This window comes from Carassius gibelio, chromosome A10, assembly GCF_023724105.1.
Source record: "Carassius gibelio isolate Cgi1373 ecotype wild population from Czech Republic chromosome A10, carGib1.2-hapl.c, whole genome shotgun sequence".
NCBI classification, from domain to species: domain Eukaryota; kingdom Metazoa; phylum Chordata; class Actinopteri; order Cypriniformes; family Cyprinidae; genus Carassius; species Carassius gibelio.
The window spans coordinates 11186489-11211835 of record NC_068380.1 but is presented as its reverse complement, the minus strand read 5'-3'; the positions used below and the strand labels follow the sequence as shown (position 1 = coordinate 11211835).

Genomic DNA, 25347 nt, shown 5'->3' with positions numbered 1-25347 from the left:
TGTGTCTGTCTGTGTGTGTGTCTGTCTGTCTGTCTATGTGTCCATCTGTCTGTCTGTCTATCTGTCCGTCTATCTGTCATCTGTCTGTCTGTCTATCTGTCCGTCTATCTGTCTGTCTATCTCTCTATGAGTCCGTCTGTCTGTCTAACTGTCTATGAGTCTGTCTGTCTGTCTATCTGTCTATGAGTCTGTCTGTCTGTCTGCATCTGTCTGTCTGTCTGCCTGTCTGTCTATCTGTCTATGTGTCCGTCTGTCTGTTTATGTGTTCGTCTGTCTGTCTCTCTATCAGTCTATGAGTCTGTCTGTCTATGAGTCTGTCTGTATGTCTATCATCAGCCAACTTTAATGGATTAGTTAACTTCCAGAATGAAAATTTACTGATAATTTACTCACCCCCATGTCATCTGAGATGTTCTTACCTTTCTGTCTTCAGTCGCAAAGAAATTAAGGTTTTTCTGGAAAATGGTCCAGGATTTTTCTCCATACAATGGACTTCATTGTAAAAAATCTTAATTTACTTTCGAATGAAGAAATACAGACATGAACATCTTGGATGACATGGGGAAGAGTAAATTATCAGGACACTTTAATTTGAAAGTGAACTAATCCTTTAAGGCTTTTTCATTTTCATTTAAACTTTTAATTAAGACTTTTCTAGCCACAATTCAAAATTTATCTTCACAGTTTGTCTTTTGAAGTTGAAAGCAAATTATATACATTCCTTGAATTTCATTTCAAGTCTTCTTCATTACATACAAATTCTAATTGCAATTCCACATCCTTTTTGCCACTTGAATTTTAAAACCATCCTAAAACAATTCAGAATGAGCTCTGACAATAAAAAAACATACCATTAAATTTGTTTATATGGTTTGTGTCCATCCATCCATCTTTCTTCAACGTTTGGTCAAGTGCTTTAATGTTGATGCACATGTTTAGACAGAATCGTGCTCATGCTTATGTGCTCATGTTTTCAGCATGCATTCAACATGAATGGCCTCTGAGCTTATGAACATGAATACAGACATGAACCCACACACAGAGACACACACAATCCCCTGCTGTTTAAATAGTGCTCATCTTCTACAAAACAGGGAGTCCGGTAATCACTGCTCGTTTCGATTCAATTCACGACAGGGGGGTGTGGGGATGGAGAGGCTGTATTACATCGCTCTGTGGGAACTATCTAATTCAGACCTCCACATAACTCTGTCTAGAAATCAATAGACAGTCCAGCAAGAGAGCGATGGAGACAGAGAGACATAACGTATGAGGAAGCGAGAGAGAGCTGGGCCGCCTGTAAAAGAGATGGGGGAAGAGACAGGCGATACTCTCTCTGGAACCCAGAAGCTATAATATCCATCCTTGGCGGTTCACTTGACATTTACTTGCCCTGCTTTTCTCTGCCTTCTAACTCCCGGCGTTCCGACTCTCATGGGTCTGTCGACCGGGCGAACAGATAACAAACCTGTCAGAGCGGGTTTAGAAAGAGGATAAATCTAGAGCCGGGCTGAAGGATGATAGGTTCCAGAGGGCAACATGTTTGTCTGTGTGTGTGTGTGTGTGTGACCATAAGAGGAGACTAAGAATGTCGGTCTGTATGTGTGCATGCTAGCGACCATCAGTACTGACACAGGACACCTTGGGAGAAAAGCCGTAGAGTGCAAGCGGCCCTTGCATCTATTCTGAGGACTGGTCTCGCCCCGACTTCACGAAAAGCCTTTCACCAGCCCCACGGTCAGGTCAGAGCACTGGGGCAGAGGGCTGAAGTGATGGAAGACAGAAAGACAAAGTTTGAGTGGTGTTAGTGAAAAAGACTGGGAAAATGTGTCTCTTTTATAGCCCTTATAATATTCTCTGTGATGGGCTCCCCAGGGCATCCAAAATGTCACAGCTCTGAGGCCATGGGCTGTCATTCCTGTAGACACAGGGGGCTCTGGGACTGAGAGATATGAAATACACCTTCCACAAAGCCAGAAACAGCATTTCAACTTTGCTCTCTTGTTCAAATATCTATCAAATTTAGCCTTAAAGGAATACCAGTCATGCAGTCTTTTATTCAACCACAAACATCGATTTACACCTAAACATTTATGTGCAACACAGAGTTAATTTAGTCTCACTGAAATACTATATATATATATATATATATATATATATATATATATATATATATATATATATATATATATATATATATATATATATATATATATATATATATATATATATATATATATATGATAGGTAAAAATGTATAGCCTGAATGCACTGTAAGTCGCTTTGGATAAAAGCGTCTGCTAAATGCATAAATTTAAATTAAATATATATTATTTGAATGATTGTTTTTGAATGTATATGTAGTATTTGTTTATGTTTTAGTTTTCATTATTGTATTTATATTATTTATTTATATATTTCTATTATTTTTCAGTATTATATTTTGTTTTATTTCTGATTGTAACAGATTTTTTAAAACTCATTCCTATAGCTAATAATCATTTCACTCCATTGACAATCCAACCTTTACAACCTTTACAATAAATAAAATAAAAGCAATATTTAACATACTGGGTTAAAGTGACCACTTAAAATCTATGACAAAAAGATAGTGTTTTATAATTATTTTAAATGGGACAATCACAATAATATTAATAATATGCCTGGATCAATGCCAATAAAAAATTTCTAACTAAGGGTGTGTTACCGTATAAAACTGTAAGATTAACCTGAATTTCATCTAGGAAAAATAAAGTGAAAAAATAGTCTTTAGATGAATGACACAGGATTTGTGATATTTATTTTAGAAGGAGTGTGTTAAACAGTTTTGGTGTACTGACTCGAACGCCCCTGTTCTACAACAGGAATGATGAAAACATCCTTTGGAAGAGCTAAAATTGCACATCAATTACCTGAATCAGTTAGGCCTGTCTTACTGTATGTCCAAGCCACCGTAAAAAAAATGAAAATGAAAATACTGAAGTCAGAGAGTTCGACATCAAGGACATTTACTTGAGAGGCAAAGAAAGGAGGAAAGGGTTATGAAGGGAGATGATTTTTTACCATGCTCTGTAACAAAGAAAACAAATGGGGCGGGAGACATCTTTAAAGCCCTTGAAGAGCACATGAGTATCTCTGGGAGACTTGCGTGTTTATTAACGAGCAGCATGCCGTGGTTTAATCAGTGCATAGAGAATACTTATACTTGAGAAAGATTTAAACTCCTGCATGCTTGTAGGATTCCCTAATAATGTGAATTTAATTCAAAGCAGGAGTTGAAAAAAAACAAAAAAAACAAAGCAGGAAACACTTCAAAAACATAGTCCAAACACAGCCGAATGCTTTAGTGTTAAAACACCAAGTGATGCTAACAAGGGGTGGGTGCAAACTAGGAACAGGCAAGAAAAAAAAAACTGCATACAAAAGACCAAGTTCTCATTTTCTGTCTGAAAGCCCCACCAGGACCACTGAAACCTGCTTGATTTCCCCAGTCCAATTATAATAGTGCACTCGGTCCTTCCAGAATAGCAGTGCAGAGCTGAGGGACGGCATCTGTGTAAGCGAACAGAAGCTAATAGAGTCCCTGAAGTTGACTCCATTTCACTGCTCCAGCTAATGGGCTGTGATATTTTCCCAAACTAACTGCTGCTGTGCCCCTTGGAAGCTAATCTAGCCTTGTGCTTTGGAGGCCGGGCCATGTCACGCTCACCTTACCTCACCATCCAAACCTCACCTTCACTGCCCTCAATCTCATGACTGTGGATAAGAAACAGATCCCAGACTTACTCATGAATAAGGTGCTCGACCATCCCAGTTCAGTCTGTTTTGGGCAAAGGTTTCTTCTGGTGCCACAACACCCTGCAATGCCATGCAGCCTTGAGCTATCCAAGGTTTTTTTTTATTAAACCAGGCATGAGAGACAGAAAGATATATGCACGGTTGTTGAAGGGCTCTCTCTAAAACCCGTATGTTTGGCTAACAGCATCCTGGATGCTGCAGTTGGTAAGAATGGGCAGACATAAATCCAGGAAGATGGCTCCCTGGTCAGCCATACAGCAGACAGCTCGCCCCATTCCAGATGGTTGCGAGACAGACTGGTGGCATTATAGTCAGAGATTGGGAACAGCCATTGACTATATAGTAAAGACCATCATTTTTTTGTAGTCTCAAATAAACCATGGTCCATTTAAAAGCAAAAGCCAAGTATTTAATAAATCTGTCTCACGATGGCGATATACTTGTTACTAACACTTTCAACAAAACAGATTCACAGACAATTCTGTGTTATGGAGGGTATGTATAAGGTAGGCCTGCTGAAATAGAAATATTAGTATTATTGATTTTTAAAACATAAAATACAAATATTAAAACTAGGACTGTCAAATAGATTAATCACGATTAAACACATCCAAAAATTTTTTTAGTTTACATAATATTTGTATGCATACTCTGTATACTGTATTTATATATAAATACACACACATACATATATACATTTAAGAAATATATGTAATATACATTTATATTAATACATAATATAAATCATACATACATATACACAGATATACATGTCAATATTAGGTAAATATATATATTAGGGCCGGGACTCGATTAAAAAAATTAATCTAATTCATTAGAGGCTTTGTAATTAATTAATCGAAATTAATTGCATTTTAATCGCAGATAAATATTTGACCTGGGAACAGTGAGAAGTAATTTTTTTTCACATGGATTTATAGTATACCATTGAATAATGACTGAATACATAAGCTTAAGCAACAAAATATTGTTTATTTTTGTTCAACCAAGTCTAGCAGACCAGTGCAATTTTTGCCATGAAGTGTTGCAATAGCATATTTAGAAACAATTTAGAAATATACATTTCAGAAATTCAGGAAGCTTATAGGTGCTGGAACCTTCTGTCAAGTGTTTTTTTAAGTAAAACACAATACTGTCAATTACATTCAGAACACTGGAAACACTGACTATTAGAAAACATCTCTCTGTTGCTTCAGAGGCCATAACATATTAAGTCCAACTCTCAATAACCTTGGCAAAAACAATAAAGAGTTTAACATAAACTGTTGCACCAACAAAATAATACATAGTTCAACATAAAGTGTAAAGTCCACGCTAGCTGCTATATGTTTCGCGTTGAGGTGATACTTGAGGCTCGATGTGCTGCTGCGGTGATATGCGAACGCTAGTTGGTGCTTCAGTATAATCGGTCCGCCGAAACGCATCCAGTGAGAAACGTTCCGCGGTGCAAAAATAAGTTATTAAAAATGCGGGAATTTTTTTTTTCTGTAATTAATTAATCTTAGTTAACGCGTTATTTTTTGTGTAATTAATTATTCTCAATTAATGCGTTAAAGTCCCGGCCCTAATATATATATATATGTGTGTATGTGTGTGTGTGTGTGTATTTATAAATTACATACATATTAAATTTTTGAATTTTACTTTAAAATACAATTTAAAACCTATTAAACTTATGATAAAAAAAATTGTTTTATCATATTTATTTTAAATTGTACCCTATCGTCACAAAAATGATTATGAGCTGTTTGCTGCCTGTTGACTACATATTGGAGACCATCCTATACTTAAAGTCTCAAATACACCAAGCTAAGTGTTGGTAAACCAATCCATCTTACAATGGCCGTATAATTGCTACTAACTCTTTCACAAAATTGATTCACAATTCCATGTCATGAAATTGCTACACAATCGCTCCATATGAGATCAACAGTGGAGGAGAGCCCTTGCAATTATGCATGTGACATTCAAGAACACGAATTGTTCAGAGATAGATACAGCAAAAATCATGTTGAGTGTAAAGCAATGTAATTTAATGAGCACAGAAGAATGCAGTTTCAAATGATGAGATGTGCTGTGTTCATTACATGCCCTCCATTTAAGTCTCATCACACACTTAGAGAGAAGAAAAGCGATTTGAAAAAAAAAACTCCAAAGGTTAATTATTTTCCTAATTATGTCTAGAAATATCAAACATTTGTTTTCTCCCTAATTGACAAGAAAATTAACTGAACTGCACTGAGGGTTAATCTCAAGTCTGTCATATGAAGCTCTGAGCGCCTCAATGCACAGAATGCATAAAAGCAATTATGGTCCCTGCTGTGGTGTCCTTTAAAATCACTTAAAAGCAGCGCAAAATTCAATGCAGATATGTGGTGAAAGTTATGCACAGTTAGGGTGTACTCACACTAGGCACGGTTGCCATGAACCAGGCCCGAGTACGATTGTCCCCCCTCCCCACTCCCCCTCTGGCCTGCACTCACATATAGGGTTTCAGCATTCGTGCCGGAGCACGCTTACGTCATTATGGTGCGACGGTTTCGGGATAAACAGGAAGAGCGGCGCTCTATGAACACAATGGAGTGCATCGCTCTGTTTTCTTTGTGGATAATTTTGTGTTGTTTGGTCCACAGCCTGTTGTTAAACAGATGTGTCGCCTTAGTGGCGCGAACATTTTCACGTAATCGTGCTGCCCTTATGAGAATGTTTGCAAGATACCAGCTGAAGTGTAGCAAGGACTTTGCAGTTTTTAGTTTTTTTTAATGCGTTTTGCACCTCTGCCGTAGACCAAAGCGACCCTTTCCCTGCCATGTTGGTTTTGGAGCGTCGCAAAACCGTGATGCAAAGCGCTCACACTGCATGTGAACCGCGCCCGAGTCCAACTGAACCGTGCCCTGGCCCACCTCTTCCAAGTGGGCCAGGGCCGGCCAATCGAGCCGCGCCCGGGCACGATTCGGAGCACTCACACTAGTCAAACGAACCGCGCTTTGGTGGTCAAACGCACTCGGGCACGGTTCAAACTGGCAGTGTGAGTACACCCTTATACACAGTATCCTGTGGCTCTTGAAGCTGCACTTGAGACCATAAAGTTCAATAATTCTACACACACCACGATAAAAGAGCAAAAGGGGAAGCATAATCTCAGTGCTAATCAATATTGATTAATTTACCTCTCTAATGACAAGGTGTAGTCAATGTCTGCCCAGACTCTCCCTTCTCTAGGGTTCAAACAAACTGTGCTTGTTCTGCAGGCACCTGGTCTGCCCTTGTACCTGAGCTGTATTATAGGTGATTATCACACCTCGTCCCCCAGGCAGACGGTCTCCATGCGTCTGCAGCATTGATCTCATTTGCTGAGGAGATAAGGCTGTAATTGGATGAGGCCTGAAATCAGATGGACCTCCATGGCTAGGCCAGGGCTAATTCCACTATCCCTGACCTGGCTTAGTAGCTATGCCATGGCCACAACTACAGGGGGTTAATTCGGTCCAATCCCACCCTCAAGCCAGCTCATCACCATCTGGGCTGCTGTCCACTTCTCTTTCTCCTGGAGCCAAGTCTCCAAACCATTGAGGCAAGGGAACAAGGGTACCCGACTGCTCCAGACAAAAAACCTGAGCCAGGACCCTAATTGCAAATGCATGATCTATTGAACTGTGATGCTGACTACAGTGGCTGTCTGCAGGATACAGTGCAACATAAATATTTAAAACTGCATGACATTAAAAAACAACATCTAAGTCTGAGTACATGGTCCACACTTCCCCAGATGATTATTCTTGGAGGAATGGAGGTAATTTTGTCAGTTTTCAGTAAAATAAATAAATAAATAAAGACCCAAGTATGGCGTGAATCAACTCAGTAATACAGGGTTGCTAACAGTTACCAATTTTCAAACATATGGAAGGAATATATATATATATATATATATTTTTTTTTTTTTTTTTGATGGCCTATATCATTATGCCAATCTATAAATGAAATAGATTTATACTTCAGATAGCAACTGATTATGTAACCCTATTATAGTATTTTTCACAAATCAAGAATATTGTTTAGAATGGAATATTTTCCCTTAATATAATAATAATTTATTATTACAGACAATTTATTAGAGAGAAGTTTTAAACAGAAAACCAATGAAGATGGAGAATAGGAGCTCCTGTGTGTTTGGGGGAGTTAAAATAAAAGACCCACTTTTGAAACTTGTTGGCCAAATGTAAAAACATTAGGTTGATGCCAACAATAATATAAAAGGCCAAATATCGGCTGATAGATTGGCCTTGGCAATATATCAGTTTACTACTTCACATTACTAAAACTCAAATTATAATGTTGGCAGTTGGCTTCTACTAATCACATGACAGAAAATGCTTCGAAACAGATGCTGATTTTGGATCTGCATACTAACATCCTACTATTACTATTCCTGTATTATAAAGGTAAGAGTAATGTACTAGTATGTGTCCTGAATTCAGCAAGAGTTATGCTAATATGACAACACTAGCCTCTCTTGTTCTGCCCCCGGCAGCTCTGGAGATTGAGGAGAAATGAAGTTCTCCATTTAATACTGAATAAGTTTGTTTTAACACTTTACACGAGAGTTCAATTCGTTAACATTAGTTCAAGGTATAGTTCACCCAGAAATGAAAATTCTGTCATCATTAACTCACCCTCTAGTGATTCTAAAGCTGTATGACTTTATTTCTCCTGCCGAACACACACAAAAAAGATATTTCAAGTATCTGAACAAAATATAGCATAAAAAATTCTTGCATGCAGCTCTACTGAAAAACAGATTTTGGGAAACATACAGCAACAGAACAATAAAAACAACTATACTGCAAGGTATAATTTTGACTGCGTGGCATGTTTTGAGAGAATTGAGATGAAGCAGTGTATCAGGTGAAAAGCAATAAGCTATGCTCCGAAGATGAAAGCTTCACAAATCCTTTGATGACTCAGAGTTTGGTGCAGAGTGCTGTTTTTGATCAGACTAACTAGAATGGAGGGAGTTTTGCAGAATGCAGTCATGGGTTTGATAAAGTGTCAAGAAAGTCTGTGGCTCGTCAAAGAAAAATTGTTCTCAAAAAAATACAAATTCCCCCATAAGCCTGTGTGCCTTTTGCAAAAAAGCTTTTAAGCCCGGAGACACTTACTGTACTGTGTCAATTCCAAAAAACATAAACTCTCACTTAGAGTGAACATTCTTGTGGCGTATTTTAACTTCCAGCCGTATAATGGACAATAATAAGCAAAATCGAAGAGACCCGCAGTGCACCGGGTTCTGGGAAGTGAAGAAATTCTTCAGAAACACAGTGGCAAGAATATTACAGTGATAAAAATATCTATAAAACTGTAAACTTATTTTTATCCTCTCGCTTCTCCGTCTGTCTCACAGTGACAATAACTGGCAAAAAAAAACTATTTTTCTCTCCATTCCTGTTGAACGCTCAACTCAACAGTACCAGCAGCGCTAGAAGGTGATTCGACCGGCCAATTTAAACATGTCATGATTGAGCTGGAAAGAACAAACGGACATCAAAGAACAAACCTCAAGTCTGAGAGAAAGAGCGGCAAGCTGGCAGGAGACTGAGAGAGGGACGAGAAACGGGTGGGGAGGTTAGATTCGTGTGTCATTACGATCACACCGCTGTGTTGCTATTCTGGATTCCTGGGGTTTGACATCTAGATTGCAGATGGATAAGTGTGCCTTAAAACCACATCCACCATCAGGGAAAAGAAAATCATTTCTCATATCGGCATCTATTTACTGGCACGGCCTCTCTCTCCCACAGGGCCCGAAACAAATGAAAATGTTATTTCTCTCCTCATGAACTCCCACCTTTTCTGTTTGCCTTTCTTCTAGCAATTTCACTCTCTCTCTACATTTGAGTTAAGTCTATGACTAGGGGGAACAATGTCTCTGGAATAATCTTTCTGCAACTATAATTTCAGGGGGTTGTGTTCCTATATTCATATACCTTCACATTTATTTACTTTGTTTCTCCTGCCTTTTGCTTTGAGGTTTTGGAGGAAATTGCAGTGGCTTCTGATACAGAAGTGATGCGATACACAGAGAAATCCTCTCAGCCGCAGCGAGGCCTTGACGGGGACTAAACATATAAACAGCCCTGATTTAGAGAGACAGCCGCGCACAATAGTGCCTGTCAGAGAGGTATTTCACATGCCACTCATGAGCTGATGCAAAGCACAATATAAGCTCAACCCTGAGCAAAGTTAAGCCTAGAATGACATGATTGTAAGCATTGCAAAACAACCAGATAAAAGGTTTTTTTTTATAGCTGTGAGCACAGGTTATCAGAGACGTTGCACTCGTTGCTAATACGGTCAACATGAGTTTGAATATGGCTCACAAAATAGCTCAGTCCAGCGTCCCCCACTTCTCCACATAACTTACTGTCAACGCTCTACAATGCCTCAATGACGGAGGCTTTCAACCTTTTTGACTTTGAAGGCGCCTCATTGTCCAACACAATATTTGAAGACTATCATAATATCATATATATTATAATATTTCTTCCACAATGTTATGAAAAAGTGGCTTTTTTTCAAACCACTAGCCTATGGCGACATGTGTTTCAAAAATCTAAGATTCAAATTTTAATAAAAAAACAGAAAGGTGAAAAATTTTATGATGTTCAGTAAGAAATATTAAAGATTTAACCCTATTTTTAAGAGAGAGCTGAATCTTACATTTAAACACAATTAAATATTTTATATATTTATATTTTATTGCATTTTAAATATTACAAACTACAAAAATGCACAAAAATGTTCTCAGCCTTGTGATCCTATGGCTCCGTTCAGGGTTCGGAAGTCAGTTCTGGGTGGATGTTTTAATAGCTTGTTCTTTACAGGACTCTTTAACACACTGTGTGTACTTAGCCTCTTCCACTCAAGCATAAATCTCAACACAACCGTGACAGATTGTTCTGGAACCCTGGCTGGATTCAGAACACCCAGCAACAATTTATGTTTCCCCAACCACCTGCGTGGCTTGACATGCCAATAAAAATGACTGCTGGATGAAAATCTAAAGCCAGTAACTACTTTACATTTACATTCCATCTCGTGTTTTTTTCTTTTGCATACAGTATGAGGAGGAAAACATGTGGTTGTTACACTAAATCACGAAGGCAATAAAATTGAGTGATATCTTATAAATCTTTTTTTTTTACTAAACTAAAAATGTCTTTAATTACTAATTTCCTTTGATTATATAGTTCTGTGCTTTGAATGAAGTCATGAAGACTTTTATTCTTTATAGTGAGTGACTGAAAAACACAGCGCAGTCCATTAACTTAACTTCAATGAGCACAATGCAACTGTGATGCCTGCAGTGTGTTAAAAGCCAATTTCAGAGCCAAGTGATATACATTCTCACTGCAGCCCAGCAGACACACTCACACATTAAAATCCTATGGAGGACGGAACAGCAGGAATTCCTAAAGATAATGGCCATTCAGACTCCAATATCCAATTGGTGTACACCAGTGAAGAGATGCAAAGTTGGAACTGCCCCACTTTATAGAAACAGCCTTTGTGTGTAGACGGCATTGTAGCCTACTATCTCAAGTTTCCCAAGGACCATTGCTGTAAATACAACTTAACCACTGATTTCTAGTTGTGTCCTCTTCTGGAAGGCCAAAAAAAATATTTTCGCTTTAACACCGAAACGCACAGCGCCTCAACGAAATGGCAGTGGCAGCAACAATACTACAGCGAGAATAAAAGTTACGCTTTCTTTCCTTTTGTGAACATTTGGGAGGTGTTGCGCAAATCCTCCCACACAGTGATGTAGACATGTGGGGGCGTGTTTAAACGAGGCGTTTTAGGAAGGCGTGGTCGAGTCTTACATTTTATAAAGAAAATCTCTTTGGATTTGAGACTTTAGTCTTTGAAACTTTAGGGATCTTATCTGTGCACGAACAGCTTGTAACACTCCAAAGATAAAAGGAAAACTTGAAATCGCATCATATGACCCCTTTAAATATACATTACCTTTGGAATCAAACCCATTACCTTGGCATTTCTAGCACCAATGTCTTCAATGTCTAAACATTCACTACATGAATGTTTAATAAAAACACTTCTTTTTACTTTTTTACTTGGTAAAAACTTTTTAAATAACATTTATTAGGACCTCGCAATACATCAAACAACATCACTCAACTGTGGTATAATCATGACATGAGTCACACTGGTTTTATCGATTTATTTTTTGTAATAATATGTTCAGCAGAAGCTGAAAGTCTATGTAGCGAATCCAGCACAACATTAAGAGGTTTGATTGGCAGTAATGAATAGTTTCGGCCATGCTCTGCGAAGAAAAATGGAGAGTAACCAAGCCTATAACCTCACAATATGAGGCCTTTCCAGCCAGCTTCTCTTCCAACTTCTCTCATCCCTGGAGAACCACACACAGCTTTCCATCAGCACCTGGGTCTGCTGAAGACACGGAAGCACTACTTGGCCTGGGCAAGGCAGTATCTATCCATCATAAGGAAGGATCATTAGGGAGTGAAAACACGAGTTGCCTCTGAGGAAGTCAAACAAGCAGGGGGAAAAATTGCAGGAAGAGAAAGAAGTCTGGTATATTTACAACACAGGCTTGAGGAATAAGGTCGTGGCAGCTCAGTTGAAAACACACACACGGAGGCTCTAGGTCAGGGTGATTTGTAGGCTCATGAGAAGTGTGCTGATGTTTATGAAAGCGACTGATGCCTGTATCCTGGTGGGCAAAGTTGAGTTTATTTTAGCTCATAGCCAAGGTATTTTCTGTAAAAGCAATGCATTTGACAACTTTGCTCAAGTGACATTTGCTCCACAGAGGGTGAGGGATGCCGATGCATTGCACCCGTATGCTGTTAGCTCAAAATGTCATACAACCAAAACACAGACATGCTTCTTATACAGGCTCTGAGTCAAAAATATTTTCTTTCTCTGCTGCATTCTTTCACATTCAGAATATGGTGCCCACATTGCTCTCTTATTGCTATGGCAACTAGCAATTTCTCTTGCTCCTTGTGCCCCGTGCTGTCATTATCCAATCAGAACAAGACCTTTGTTAAGATTCCCTCAGGCTTCACTTATTCAACTCTCTATGATGAACTGACCTTACCACTAAAGGGAGGTAGAGAGAGAACGGCAGCAAGAGAGAGATTCCTCCAAGCTATCCATCTCTAATGGAAAAAATTAATAAATAAATAAAATGAGGAAAAGACAATGACATTACAATATGCACTCTGATCTGAAAAGACGACATAGAGAAAGATACAATCTAGTCCCTGCCAGCACTTTTTGTCTTTTTTCCCCTTGTCTGTGGGTAAAAGGAGAGGAAATTGTAGAAAATGGAACAAGATTAGCTGGTGAATGACTGGATGATGCTGAGCTTGACTGGATTCAAGGGTAAGGCACTGATAAATGGCTTTAGTTCAGACGCTCTGTTAACCAAATCAAACTAATAAAGTCAAATTACCAAGATTTCAAGCTAAAAGTGAAGATAAAAATCTGACTTCTATAAAACTGACAGAAAACTGACAGAAAAGCACACAGAGCAATGGAGTTCTTGTAGGTCATGTTCTGTACGTTTAAAGTCAGACTCCGTTTCATTTTATTAAATCTCTAATCTCTAGCCAAAAACCAATCCAAATTAAACCAAATAAATAAATAAATAATTTATTTTATACAAAATAAAAAAAATAATAATAATTTATACAAAAAAAAGTAATAATAATGAAAGTATAAAATAAAGTGAAATAAACATTTGACAATGGAGAAAAAAATAATAATGTTCATACACTCGCCACTGTTGACGTAATTCTCTGGAGGTTATGAAACTTCTGATTGGTTCCTGACCTAATGGGTAAGTGCTGGCTACATGTTGTCCCTCTCCTCATCGCCCATGATGGACCGTTAGCTGTTAGACTATGACAGCCCAATACAAACATGCTGTCACACATTCACACAAAAACAATCTCAGGTTCAACTCCACACCTGCCAATAGTGGATGAATTGAGGAAGATGTACGGACTATAAACATGCCTTAGCGTCCATGAGACTCTAAAATATTTTTTTCTTCAGATTTAGTATCAAAGCGAAATTCACATTATAATTTATCAAAGATTTACTCACATCTGGAACTCTGAAACCTCTGAATTAAAAAGGCAATCAAAAGTTAAGACAACTTTATTTGTATAGGGGTCACAATATAAATTGAATAACAACAACAACAAAAAATCTGATGTTAAAGTTTATAATAATTCTGATGTTAAAGCTTCTGACTTGTGGAGCTAGGAATTGATTTACAACATCCTGTTGCCTTTCTGAGGAATTCGGCTCCTCATGTTTCAACCATGCTCCTGATCGAATCTTCAATTTGTTTGGTTCGGGCCTGATACGCTACATCCTGTACAAAATTCCTGTCCTTAATATAGTCACCTAATATGGATGACTTTAAAATGTTTACAAAACTATATCGGTTTTTAATGTGAATGTACTTTTATCTGATGTTTTCTTTGAAATAATTCCCATAGCTCTTGGTTGTGCTAAAATGTGAACGATGAGGGTAAAAAAAAACGTCCAATCCATGTAGATAAGTGTGTGTGTGCAGTTTTGGCATAACAGCAAATCAGAGAGGGACAAGTTGCAGGTTTATTGAGGTGCTGTCACCAGCCGTGTTTCGGGTCAGAGTGACTGACAGCTGATTTAGAGCAGTGCTGTTAAGCTATAAAGCAATCATAACCACTCCTGTTCTTCAGACAAACTCCGTATCCCGTTCCACACTTGGACAGTTCTAAACATGCTTTCATCCAGACAGGCAGAAACAACCTCAAATGCGGTCACACTGGCACAAATGTATAAGCAAAATGCTTTTTTTTTTTTTTTTGCCACACACACAGACATAAATTCCGAACTCCTGTTCAAACACTTTAATTCCTGCCATGATAATCAGCTAATTATAGGTGCCGTGCACACTGCTACATCTAAATGCTCATCTCTAATAAGGAACATCTCAAATTAGAGTGAATGGGAGAAGGAGAGAGAGAGAGAGAGAGAGAGAGAGAGAGAATGGGAGTGACGAATGGAGACGGCAAAATAACTACTAGATAATTGATGCAAGCAATTACAACTTCCGCATCGGAGCAAATTGGTCGGCATTTCTCAGCATGTAAGGGCCCCTGACCTCATTATAACAACTGTGTAGATGAATAATCAAAATTAGCAGTGAGGTTTGAGGATCCGTGATAAACAGAGAGCGGAAAGTTTGACTTTAATGTAATCTGTTTGACTTCAGCCACGAAAGAGCTATAGCTAACCGCAGGTCAAAAGCTCCGGCAGTAACATGACCTCTCCTCAAAACACTGCGAACTCTTTCAACAACCTGAAGAAATCAAATAATAACAGCAATCATTAAAAACGTCATCTATATTATATGATATAAATCTGCTCCAGTGGCCATAATTACAGGGTGGAGATTGTTTTACCACATGACAAAAATCTCCCAGCACAGGCAGAACTAATAATCTACAGCCACTAACCACAACGCTGGATTCAAATGTTTATTGCAGAATGGTAAAAGGGCTACAAATCCTTGCAAACTATTCAGGGAGTTTGAAAGCGAATTCCCAAGAGACCAAGAAAAAAAAAAGATTTTTCACAACACTGCATTTAGAGAACATTTAGATGAAGTACTGGAAACACAATCATAAATAAACTAGCTGCAATGTGTTTGAAGTGACTATTATTAATTCTCACATGGATAGACAAATTTGTATTCTGTAAAAGGTTTAAGAAGGTTGAATTCTGAATATGAATTCTACTTTTGATTCTTCAACCTCAAAATTAGCTCTGTCTCACTTATTATGAATAGCACTGAGAATATGAATCTGAATGTATACCTGAATTCGTTATTCGTTATCCAAAATCAAGCCTGTCTCACATTTGTATCTAAATTCCTTAACGCAACTACATTTCTGAATGTGTTCGTTTACGCCAGGGGTGCCCAACCCTGCTCCTGGCGATCGACTGTCCTGCAAAGTTTGGCTCCAACCCTAATCAAACACACCTGCCTTTAATTTTTAAGTGAGCCTGAAGACCTTAATTAGTTGCTTCAGGTGTGTTTGATTGGGATTGGAGCTAAACTTTGCAGGACAGTCGATTGCCAGGAGCAGGGTTGGGCATCCCTGGTTTACGCCTTAATTCTTCATTCTTGATTCTTCAACCTCAAAATTAGATCCGTCTCACATCTATTAAAAAGCACAGCTGAGATTTTGAATCCGAATTGAGATCTGAATTCTTTATCTAAATCTAATTCTTTCGTTCTTTCAGACTTAAAATCAGATCTTTCAATCCATAATGAATGGCACTGCTGAGATTATGATTAAGAATTTACATCTTGTATCCTAACTGAATTCTGAAACTACATTCTGATTCTGTTCACACTCAAAATCAGGTTTGACTCCTCTAGTATGAATAGTACTGCTTTGATGGTAATTCTGAATCTATATCTGAATGCTGAATTCAGATCTATTCAGATATATTCATTCTGAAAATCTGCAGATTTCTCTTATGTATATGTGTGCATGTTGAGAGCATGTTATTAACGCTACACACCCGACCCCCACGAAGACATACCACTAACAGGTCAAACTACTGTACCACCTGACCCTCAATGTAAATATTTCATTGCCCTGTCTCCGTTAAGACCACACTGAATGATGAATGAGCAATAAAATGTTACCCAGAAATCCCAGAGAACTGTCACTATGGCGACCATAGTGCAGATAATGTCATCAGTTTCTCTCAGTCTCTTTTTACTGTCTGTCTGTGCCTCTCTGTGTCAGATTAACAGGCAGTAATGAGAGATAAAGAGCTGCTTTAAGAAGGTCCCTCTGTAGGAGGGACACTGCAGTGATGATGATGTTAAATTAACTGTCATATTTAAGACTTTTAGTTTGGTTTTGTTGCTGGCTCGGACTGACCTCATTATCGTCTTCTGCTTTGTCTCTCATCAGCAAGATGGTGACGGGTGGGCAAAGGCACCAAACGCTCACGGGGCACGATGTGTCCGTCCACCATCCCTCTCGGCAAACACACGTGCACCAAAAGAAAAGCATTAATGTGCTGTTTACTGGAATCCAGCGCTCTGTAATTGCCAATTTATTTGATAGGCAGCCGGATAATGATGGCATTTCACTCCTGCCGCAGAGACTAAACACATGTGTGTTTAATTCGCCTGTCTCCTCCATACATCCCCTTTTCTCCTCTTCCCTTTGCCCTGGCCTCCAGCCACCCTGCCTGGGGAAACCGCGCCGCCATGCTGGCTTCAAACACGACTGAAAGGGGACCTGGGGCTTCGGAGCAAATACAGCAAGCCTGCCAATTTATCCAAGGTTTGGGGTTACCGCTGGCGAGAACAAGGTTGATGCACCATTTGTAGCTTAATGAGTTGGCAGTGCATGGGGACAGGGGGAGAGAGGAGAGGGAGGAGAGAGGGTGAGGTAAAGAGGAAAAGAAAGGGGGGGAAAGAGAGCAAGATGTCCTGTGTGACCTCTTTTGACCCCAGCTTCCTCTCTGTCAAGAGAAGATCAACACCAGGTGCTGTCTCTCTCATTTATTTTCATCAGTGCAGCGGAAAGGAGTACGAGAGAGAAGACATCATTAGCACTCTTCCAAACAGTCTATAACAAGAACAAAAATTACTCCTCAGAATCCCAATTCAAGCTTTCCCTTCGTTTCGTTTCACTTATGAAAATGGTGTACCATCATAAATATAAGTGTTGTCTTGCGCCTGCACTCTGCTGCGATGGGTCCCGCGATCATGCAGGTCTCTATAGGAAGGTGACAGTTATAATGTAATTGAATTCAATTAAAAACAAAACTCGCAAACTAAAGTCCAGTCATATCAAATTTTGTGTTGTTCAGTAAATCGCACCAACAGGCCAAATTTTCACTATTCAAGGAATTGAATGCTTATTCTGATGATCTTGACATCAAAATGCAGCTAGACGGACAACTTTGTATTAATATTTTACACCCTTAAAGGGGGGTGAAATGCTATTTCATGCATACTGAGTTTTTTACACTGTTAAAGAGTTGGATTCCCATGCTAAACATGGACAAAGTTTCAAAAATTAAGTTGTACATTTGAAGGAGTATTTCTGTTCCAAAAATACTACTTCCGGTTTGTCACAAGTTTCGGAAAGTTTTTTTCGAGTATGGCTCTGTGTGACGTTAGATGGAGCGGAATTTCCTTATATGGGTCCTGAGGGCACTTCTGCTGGAAGAGCACGCGCTCCCGTATAGCAGAGCACTGAGAGCACAACAGACATTCACTGATCAGAACGGGAGCGAAATGTCACAAAAGGAGTCGCGAAATGTCACAAAAGGAGTGTGTTTTTGGTTGCCAGGGCAAGACAACCCTGCACAGATTACCTAAAGAGAAACAGCATTAAGGGACCAGTGAATGGAGTTTATTTTTACAGAGCATCAACGGAGTTGTGTAAGTGTTTGTGTTTGTTCCCCTGCATTTCGAAGATGCTTGTTTTACAAACAAGGCCCAGTTTGATGCCGGATTTGCACATCGTTTATTTCTTAAGGATGATGCAGTCCCAACGAAAAAGGGTCACGATCGTGTGTTGGAACCGCATGCGGTGAGTAAAATGGCTTCAAATATCTCTGTGTTGTTAACTTAGCTGTCGGCGTGTAAGCACATCAAGTAAACAAAATGTGATGTTGTCATCAAACTGCACGAGTAAAACTGCTTCAAATATCTCTGTGTTGTTAACTTAGCTATCGGCGCGTAAGCACATCAAGTAAACAACATGCGATGTTGTCATCAAACTGCACTTTCCACATGTACAGCTTAAAAAAAAAAAAAAAATGACAAAGTGGAACTTAATCATTTTCCAAAACCGCTAAGCAAAATATATATACAGTTTCAGTACATACCACATAGAGCCGCTGTTGTTGCTGCTGCTCTTGTTAAATTTCAGCCTCTGGATCATAAATATACGCTGAATCTGACTGTTAGCAATGGTTTGTTTTGGTTGGTTTTGTCCTCACGTAATGTCACAGCTTCCAAACACTATCAGCGCAAAAGCCTACTGGCTCTCGTGATTCTTTAGCTCCGCCCACACGTCACGCCTACAGACGCTCGTGTTTTTCCGGGAAAAATCGGTACAGACTATCTTTCTCTTATGATAAGATTAACAGGATATTGAGTGAAAACGAGCATTTCACCCCCCCTTTAAGATGTGTAGGTGGGTGATCATCTTCTATCAGTGTGAGTGTGTGCTGCCTGTGTAATTTTGATGTGTTTACTAAAAAACCTTTCATTATCCAACTAATAATTTGCACTGGTAGAGCATTCTTTATACAGAATATAACGTGGTGCAGTGTGCTGGTAAAGTAGGCATTTTCATTGATTCTGTGCTTGTATTGCAAGCACGGTGTAGCAATGTAAAGCCATCTGCATGTCATATTGAGAGAGAGAGAGAGAGAGAGAGAGAGAGAGAGAGAGAGAGAGAGAGAGAGAGAGTAGCATTTAATCACTGATGCTGTTTTTTAAATTAAAGTCCGGCAGAGTGATGTAGAATTACTGATTTCATCTGTTTATCTGTGTGGATTTATGGAACTTCATCCTATAGTTAGTAAATGTTTGGGGGAATTTCCAAGTGAAAGTATGCACAATACCTGCAATCCTGTGCCAAAATGTAGGCCCTGCTCTCCATATCTGTTATCTAGTACCTCTATGTTGGTATGAACTATGAAGTGGCTTTTTTTACGGTGTGACTGTGAATAACCTGCTTCCACCACCCCCTCAGGACTGGGGTGTTCTACTTTGAGTGTGACCCTTAGAAACTACTCAAGCAAAAGAGTATCTCCAGCACCTTTCAGCACTTCCTGTTTAGAATACTCAAGGGTTTCAAAATATTCGGTAACAGACAAATGAAATGGACTTACCAAAAAAAAAAAAAACTAGACACATTAGTTTGATGAGAATGCAAATGAGGCTGGGAAGAACAAGAAGGTTTAAGTTATCAAGTAATTTTCTATCCTAGTTTGTACTACTACTTCTATTTTTAAATTTTTTGTCAGTTAAATAATAATTAATAAAAAAGGAATGACGTTGAATAGACCATAATTTAATCCCTCACAGCCAATGTCAAAATAAAAAAGAAATGTGTTCATCTTATTCTATTGCTAACATTTCAGTTTGAATGAAGATAATAACATACAAAAATATAATTAAAAAATACATAAATAATACTGTTTTTATTAATTAATTAAATAATACATGAATTGTTTATTATTATATTTTTAACTTGGTTTTAACTTGACTCTTAAAAGATAGTTCACCCAAAAATGTCATTTTTTAATCTTCACACACACAACACATTCTGCATATCTTTGTGTTTTGTTTTTACCTGTCCAATAAAAACTCGGATCTTTTGTTTAATCTCTAACTTTATCTGTTTCCTCTACTCCACTTACAGTTCTTCTTTTCCTATCTCCCTTCCCTTCTCCGGGCCCCCCTCTAATGCTTCTCTCTCTTCCCTGACGAGGGGCTGCAGGTATCATTTCAATTTCTGATGTCAACATCAAATTACTTATTTCATTTCATGCCTGGCCAAGCATCCTATAGCTACACGCAGGAGTGGTCGCGCTCAACTCGTTCTGCCATGTCTGTTCGACGACTCGCCTCGCCCTCCAGCTGACAGCTCTAATTACGCCCAATATCTGATAGCACCTGCACACACTCACACTCTCACATCTCCACTGCGGGAGCCAAGGCTCGAGGTTTGAACAGGGCCTGCACCAGACTGCCTGAGCTTCCACATGAGCCTGTGTATAAGGACCAATAAACAAGGATAACATAACTTTCAGTGCTATGTAAACTGTATAGACTGCCTTTACATGGTTGAATGCTACTACAAGAGGGTTATATATGGCTGTTTGTGTGTAGAATATGTGATAGTACAATTTTGAAAAGGCGATAATTATTGTCATGCAAGGGCTGAAAAAAAATACAACATGCAACATTACAATGCAAAGTTTGAACAAATGTAACACACTAATGGCAAATCATCTTGCTTTCACATTTTGATATTGAACTAGTAGATTTAGAATTCCAGTGCTTTATAAATGTGCCATATGTTTTTATAGTAGATCACTGATGTCCAATCATGTTCGCTGGTACATTTTTCACCATGTTACTTCCTGTCGTCTCCACTTCTACGGTGTATAAGCACAGTCACGCTTCAGCCTGAGTCTCTACTGAAGCTGCCAGCTGAGTAAATAGGATGTTCTTATCACCACCCGAGCACAAACACATACCAGAGTCTGCAGGCCTGAGGGTGTAGACAGCCTCCGCGCTCCTCTACCTCACACCCTGACAACACAAGCACACACACTGAGCTCAAGAAGAGCTCAGCTCTTAAAACACTCCTATTGTTCCTGTTGGCACTGGGCCTTGTCAGTTTAGACCAATGGAGTGGACAAGAGAACCTATAAAACACTGTCTAAATATTGAACCTGGTTGCTCTTAAGAACAAGTCAGAGAAGAAAAGCCACCAACTGACTGATAATGATCAGGTGTCATGACAGTTATTGTAGGGGACAATAGGAGTTAAAAATATATTTTCTGGTTGCTCAAACATTCAAGCAGTATCTAATAACAAAAGCAATGGGGAACTTCTAAACTAAATGCCAGTTCTGAAGCATTTTGCATATTATTTGTGACCATTATAAAACCAGTCTTAAGTGTAAATTTGTCTAAATTTAGATTTATACATCATCTGAAAGCCGAATAAATAAGCTTTCCATTGATGTATGGTTTATTAGGATCAGACAATATTTGTTTGAAATACAACTATTGAAAATCAGGAATCTGATGGTGCACAAAATTCAAAATACTGAGAAAATCGCCTTTAAAACTGTCCAAATTAATTCTTGCAATGCATATTACTAATAAAAAATTACGTTTTTATATATTTACAGTAGGAAATTAAAAAAATATCTCCATTGAACATGATCTCTACTTACAGTAATATCCTAATGATTATTGGCATAAATGTAAAAAAGGATAATTTTGACCCATACAATGTGTTTTTTGGTTATGGCTAAGAATATATCCCAGCAAATTAAGACTGGTTTTGTGGTCCAGGGTCACGCACACGCACGCACACGCACACACGCACGCACCGCACGCACACACACACACACACACACACACACACACACACACACACACACACACACACACACATATAATAGAAATTACATGACTCTTCCAAGCATGGAAAACACATTTCCAAAAAATCCTCTATGTGAGAATTATAGAAAAATTGAGCTGTAAAAAATGCAAATGTAGTTTTTTTTTTAAGTATGGCGAATGATGCACAGGTTTGATTGGACTCACGTCTGTCAGTCTATCTCTGGAGCTGCTCCGGATGGAGGGTTTGGATTCTCCACTCACGCTCTCGCTATCACTCTCTTTACAGTTGTTTTGGCCTGGCTTCAGCTGGAAAACACAAAGACAGCAAAAAATTTACAGTTAGATCCAGCAAGAAGAGAAAGGCACTAAATGACGATAAAACATACTGGCCAGAGAAGAGCCAATACTGATGCTCCCAGGATCAGAATACTTAGAATACTCTCTTTTAAGAGCCTTGTAACTAAATAGATTATATTTGGATAGGTCCCAGAACACAAAACCGATGGAAACGGCTCGGTTATAGGCAGCTCCTGGATGACACTACTGTTCAAAAGTTGAGTCTGTTATGCTCACCAAAGCTGCACTTTCTTTCTTTATCAAAAATACAGAAAAACAGTAATATTGTTGTAAATGTATTGTAATATATTTTACAATGCAATTGATTCCTATGATGGCAAAGCTTGATTTACAGCAGCAACAGACTTTAGTCAGGTTAGACGCCATATTGAATTGATGAAAATGATGCTGTAGAGGATAGACTTACAGTCTTTACAATACCACACACTGTATAAAGCTCCTATATAATGTCATTTTCATGACTCACAGTTTTAATAAATATAAGAGAGCTTTGCACAAAGAGTAATGTGCAGCTCCTGACATATAAGTAACTGCTATGTTCTTAAGAAATGGATTTCCCTCCACTGTTCTACAAAATAAAAAGCGAAAAAATAAAAATCAAGCAAGCAAACATTAAATAAATAACTAAATAAAGCTTTGTTAATAGATGCATCACAAAGAAATGCCTTTTCTGTGACATCATCAACCTGTTTGGCTCTGGCCACTGACTTCCATGTGATTTCAGCCTCTGAAGCCTGATTTCATTTCAATCTTAAGACAATGAGAAATAAAACACAACCGAACCACATCAAAAGCCATTTTCCATTCAGTAAGCCACTCTCCCCATGCAAGAACCAGAGATTCAAAGCAGGTGTGCTTTGGCAGACTAGAAATCATAAAGAACAAGAGCAGAACATCTGAGCCCCACTAAAGTCTGGAGAACAATGCCATACTCCTGGGACCCAGCAACAGTTGTCAAGGTCTGCGATTTACAGCTTCTGAAGCTTCGCCATTCAGACGGTTGTTTCCGTACCCCTCGCCCTGCCAAAACCCGCCGCCTTCACCTCTCCGCACATAAAAAGCCTGTTTTATGAGTTGAGATGAGTAGTAAATGACTGCAGTGTCACTTAATGGAAAAAGCAGAGTAGGTCACGGCGCACTGGGGGGGTGTTTACAGAGATACAGCGATAGATCGGCCCGCTCATTTCTTTTCCTATCTTTCCCTCCCAGACATTCTCTCTTTCTCTGCCTCACTCGCTCTTTCATGCTTCCCCATCACGTAGGAAAATAAAAACAGATCCTTTGCAATAGTGCCTGACAAAAGCAGCGGGACGGCAGAGGAAAATAAGATGAGGGTTGGAGAATATCTCTTTTCACTGGTGCAGGCTGTGGGTTGTTAAAGGAGGGATAAGGGACTGTGGGGAAGAAGGCCCTTGAGTAAAGCACATAATTAAAATGAAACTGTTCCTTTTCTGTAGCCATTAGCTATGTGAAAGGATCTCTCTCAGAGGGAGAGCTCAGTGACTCCAGGCAGTGACGCTTGCTTCTACCAATGTGATAAGAGGCCCGCACTGCTCAGTTAGAGAGCGAGTGAGAGCTGGCAATGACAAAAAGGAGGACAAGGAACTGTAGAGTCTGAAGTTAGACAGGTCATCTAGGTGCATTTTTTATGTACGTTGTTGAGAAGCAATGCACTGAATGACTACATTTATTATATACATCTACATCTCATTTTCAATTAGCTGCCTCATTAACTTCATCTAAACTTCACCTCAAGGGAAGTGTATCATCCAGTCAAGGTCAAAGACTGTTCTGCCTTCATTTAGACTGCATAACGCATCTCAGACGAGAGACTCGGTAAAGTGCAGGTATAATCCAGTCGATCAGCACTTAACAAATTTGGCTGATAATCCTCTAAAACATCCTTGGAGTCTATGAGATTTAAAACTCATTTAAAAAAGTGGTTCATAATTCAAATTTCAAATATCTCAGTGTGATGGCATTAGAAGTACTACATGTTTTCATATTTTCCACACTTTATTCTCAATTTAAATTGGTATTTTGCTAATTTAAGATCAATAGAAACATATAAAAGAGGATATAATATTACCAGCATTCCTGAAAAAATAAATAAATAAAAACATACGGAAAAACACATACAAATAAACTAAATTAATAATAAATTGTTAAATAAAATAACAAAAGGACAATGAATAATAATCTTATCAAATACACATGGTTAAATATAAATGTAAAAAAAATTAATTCTGTATTTAATATCTCATTTAATTTCTCTAAGCTTTTAAGCTCATGATCTAATAAGGATAACATTTTGTATAAGCCTGTTTGTTTTTATTAGATTTATTCAAAACATTTATTTTAGAGTGAGCATGTTTGTGCATGTTTATTTGATTTTCATTTAACCAACTTCGAGCATTTATTTCAACACAAACTTGGCAACAGCTGGTATTAATTTTCAATAAGTGATTCTGGGCAGAAAGCTTACACTACTTAAGAGCCCCTGATAAACATTTACATAAACAAGTTTTAGATCAGTATTGGCTAGTTCAAGTGACAAGAAGCTGATATAGAGACTGGGCGTTAAAATCCTGGGCATTTATAGTAATATTATTCATTATATGGCTCGCTTAGCCTGCAGCAATGTTCAACATTTAGGTGAAGATTAAAAATAAACTTGAGAAAAGTGAAAGGAATTTTTGCATGATGCAGGCCATGATGCATGAAGTTTTGTACTCAGGATGACAGCTTCTGCTTCTTCAGCATATCTAAACAAATTACTACCAGGAAGCAGTTAATAATGCAAATGTCGATGTAAGAAAGGTGCGTATTTATTTACTCTGAGTTGAGATTAAATCAACGATTAACAAAGCTATTATACTCAGAAAGTACATCTACATTTAACCAGTTAAGCAGGTACACCTTTTACT

The 25347-nt window shown here is 38.5% G+C and overlaps 1 protein-coding gene across 5 annotated transcripts in view; it reads right to left on the bottom strand.

The window, feature by feature from the left end:
• LOC128021147 (autism susceptibility gene 2 protein homolog) overlaps positions 1–25347 on the bottom strand; it is a 297071-nt gene that overhangs the window by 163499 nt on the left and 108225 nt on the right. For all 5 annotated transcript variants that reach the window (XM_052608138.1, XM_052608140.1, XM_052608141.1 and 2 more), the window contains one exon: positions 22268–22369. In XM_052608138.1, coding sequence (XP_052464098.1) covers positions 22268–22369 — 102 coding nt within the window. The remainder of the gene's footprint in view (positions 1–22267; positions 22370–25347) is intronic.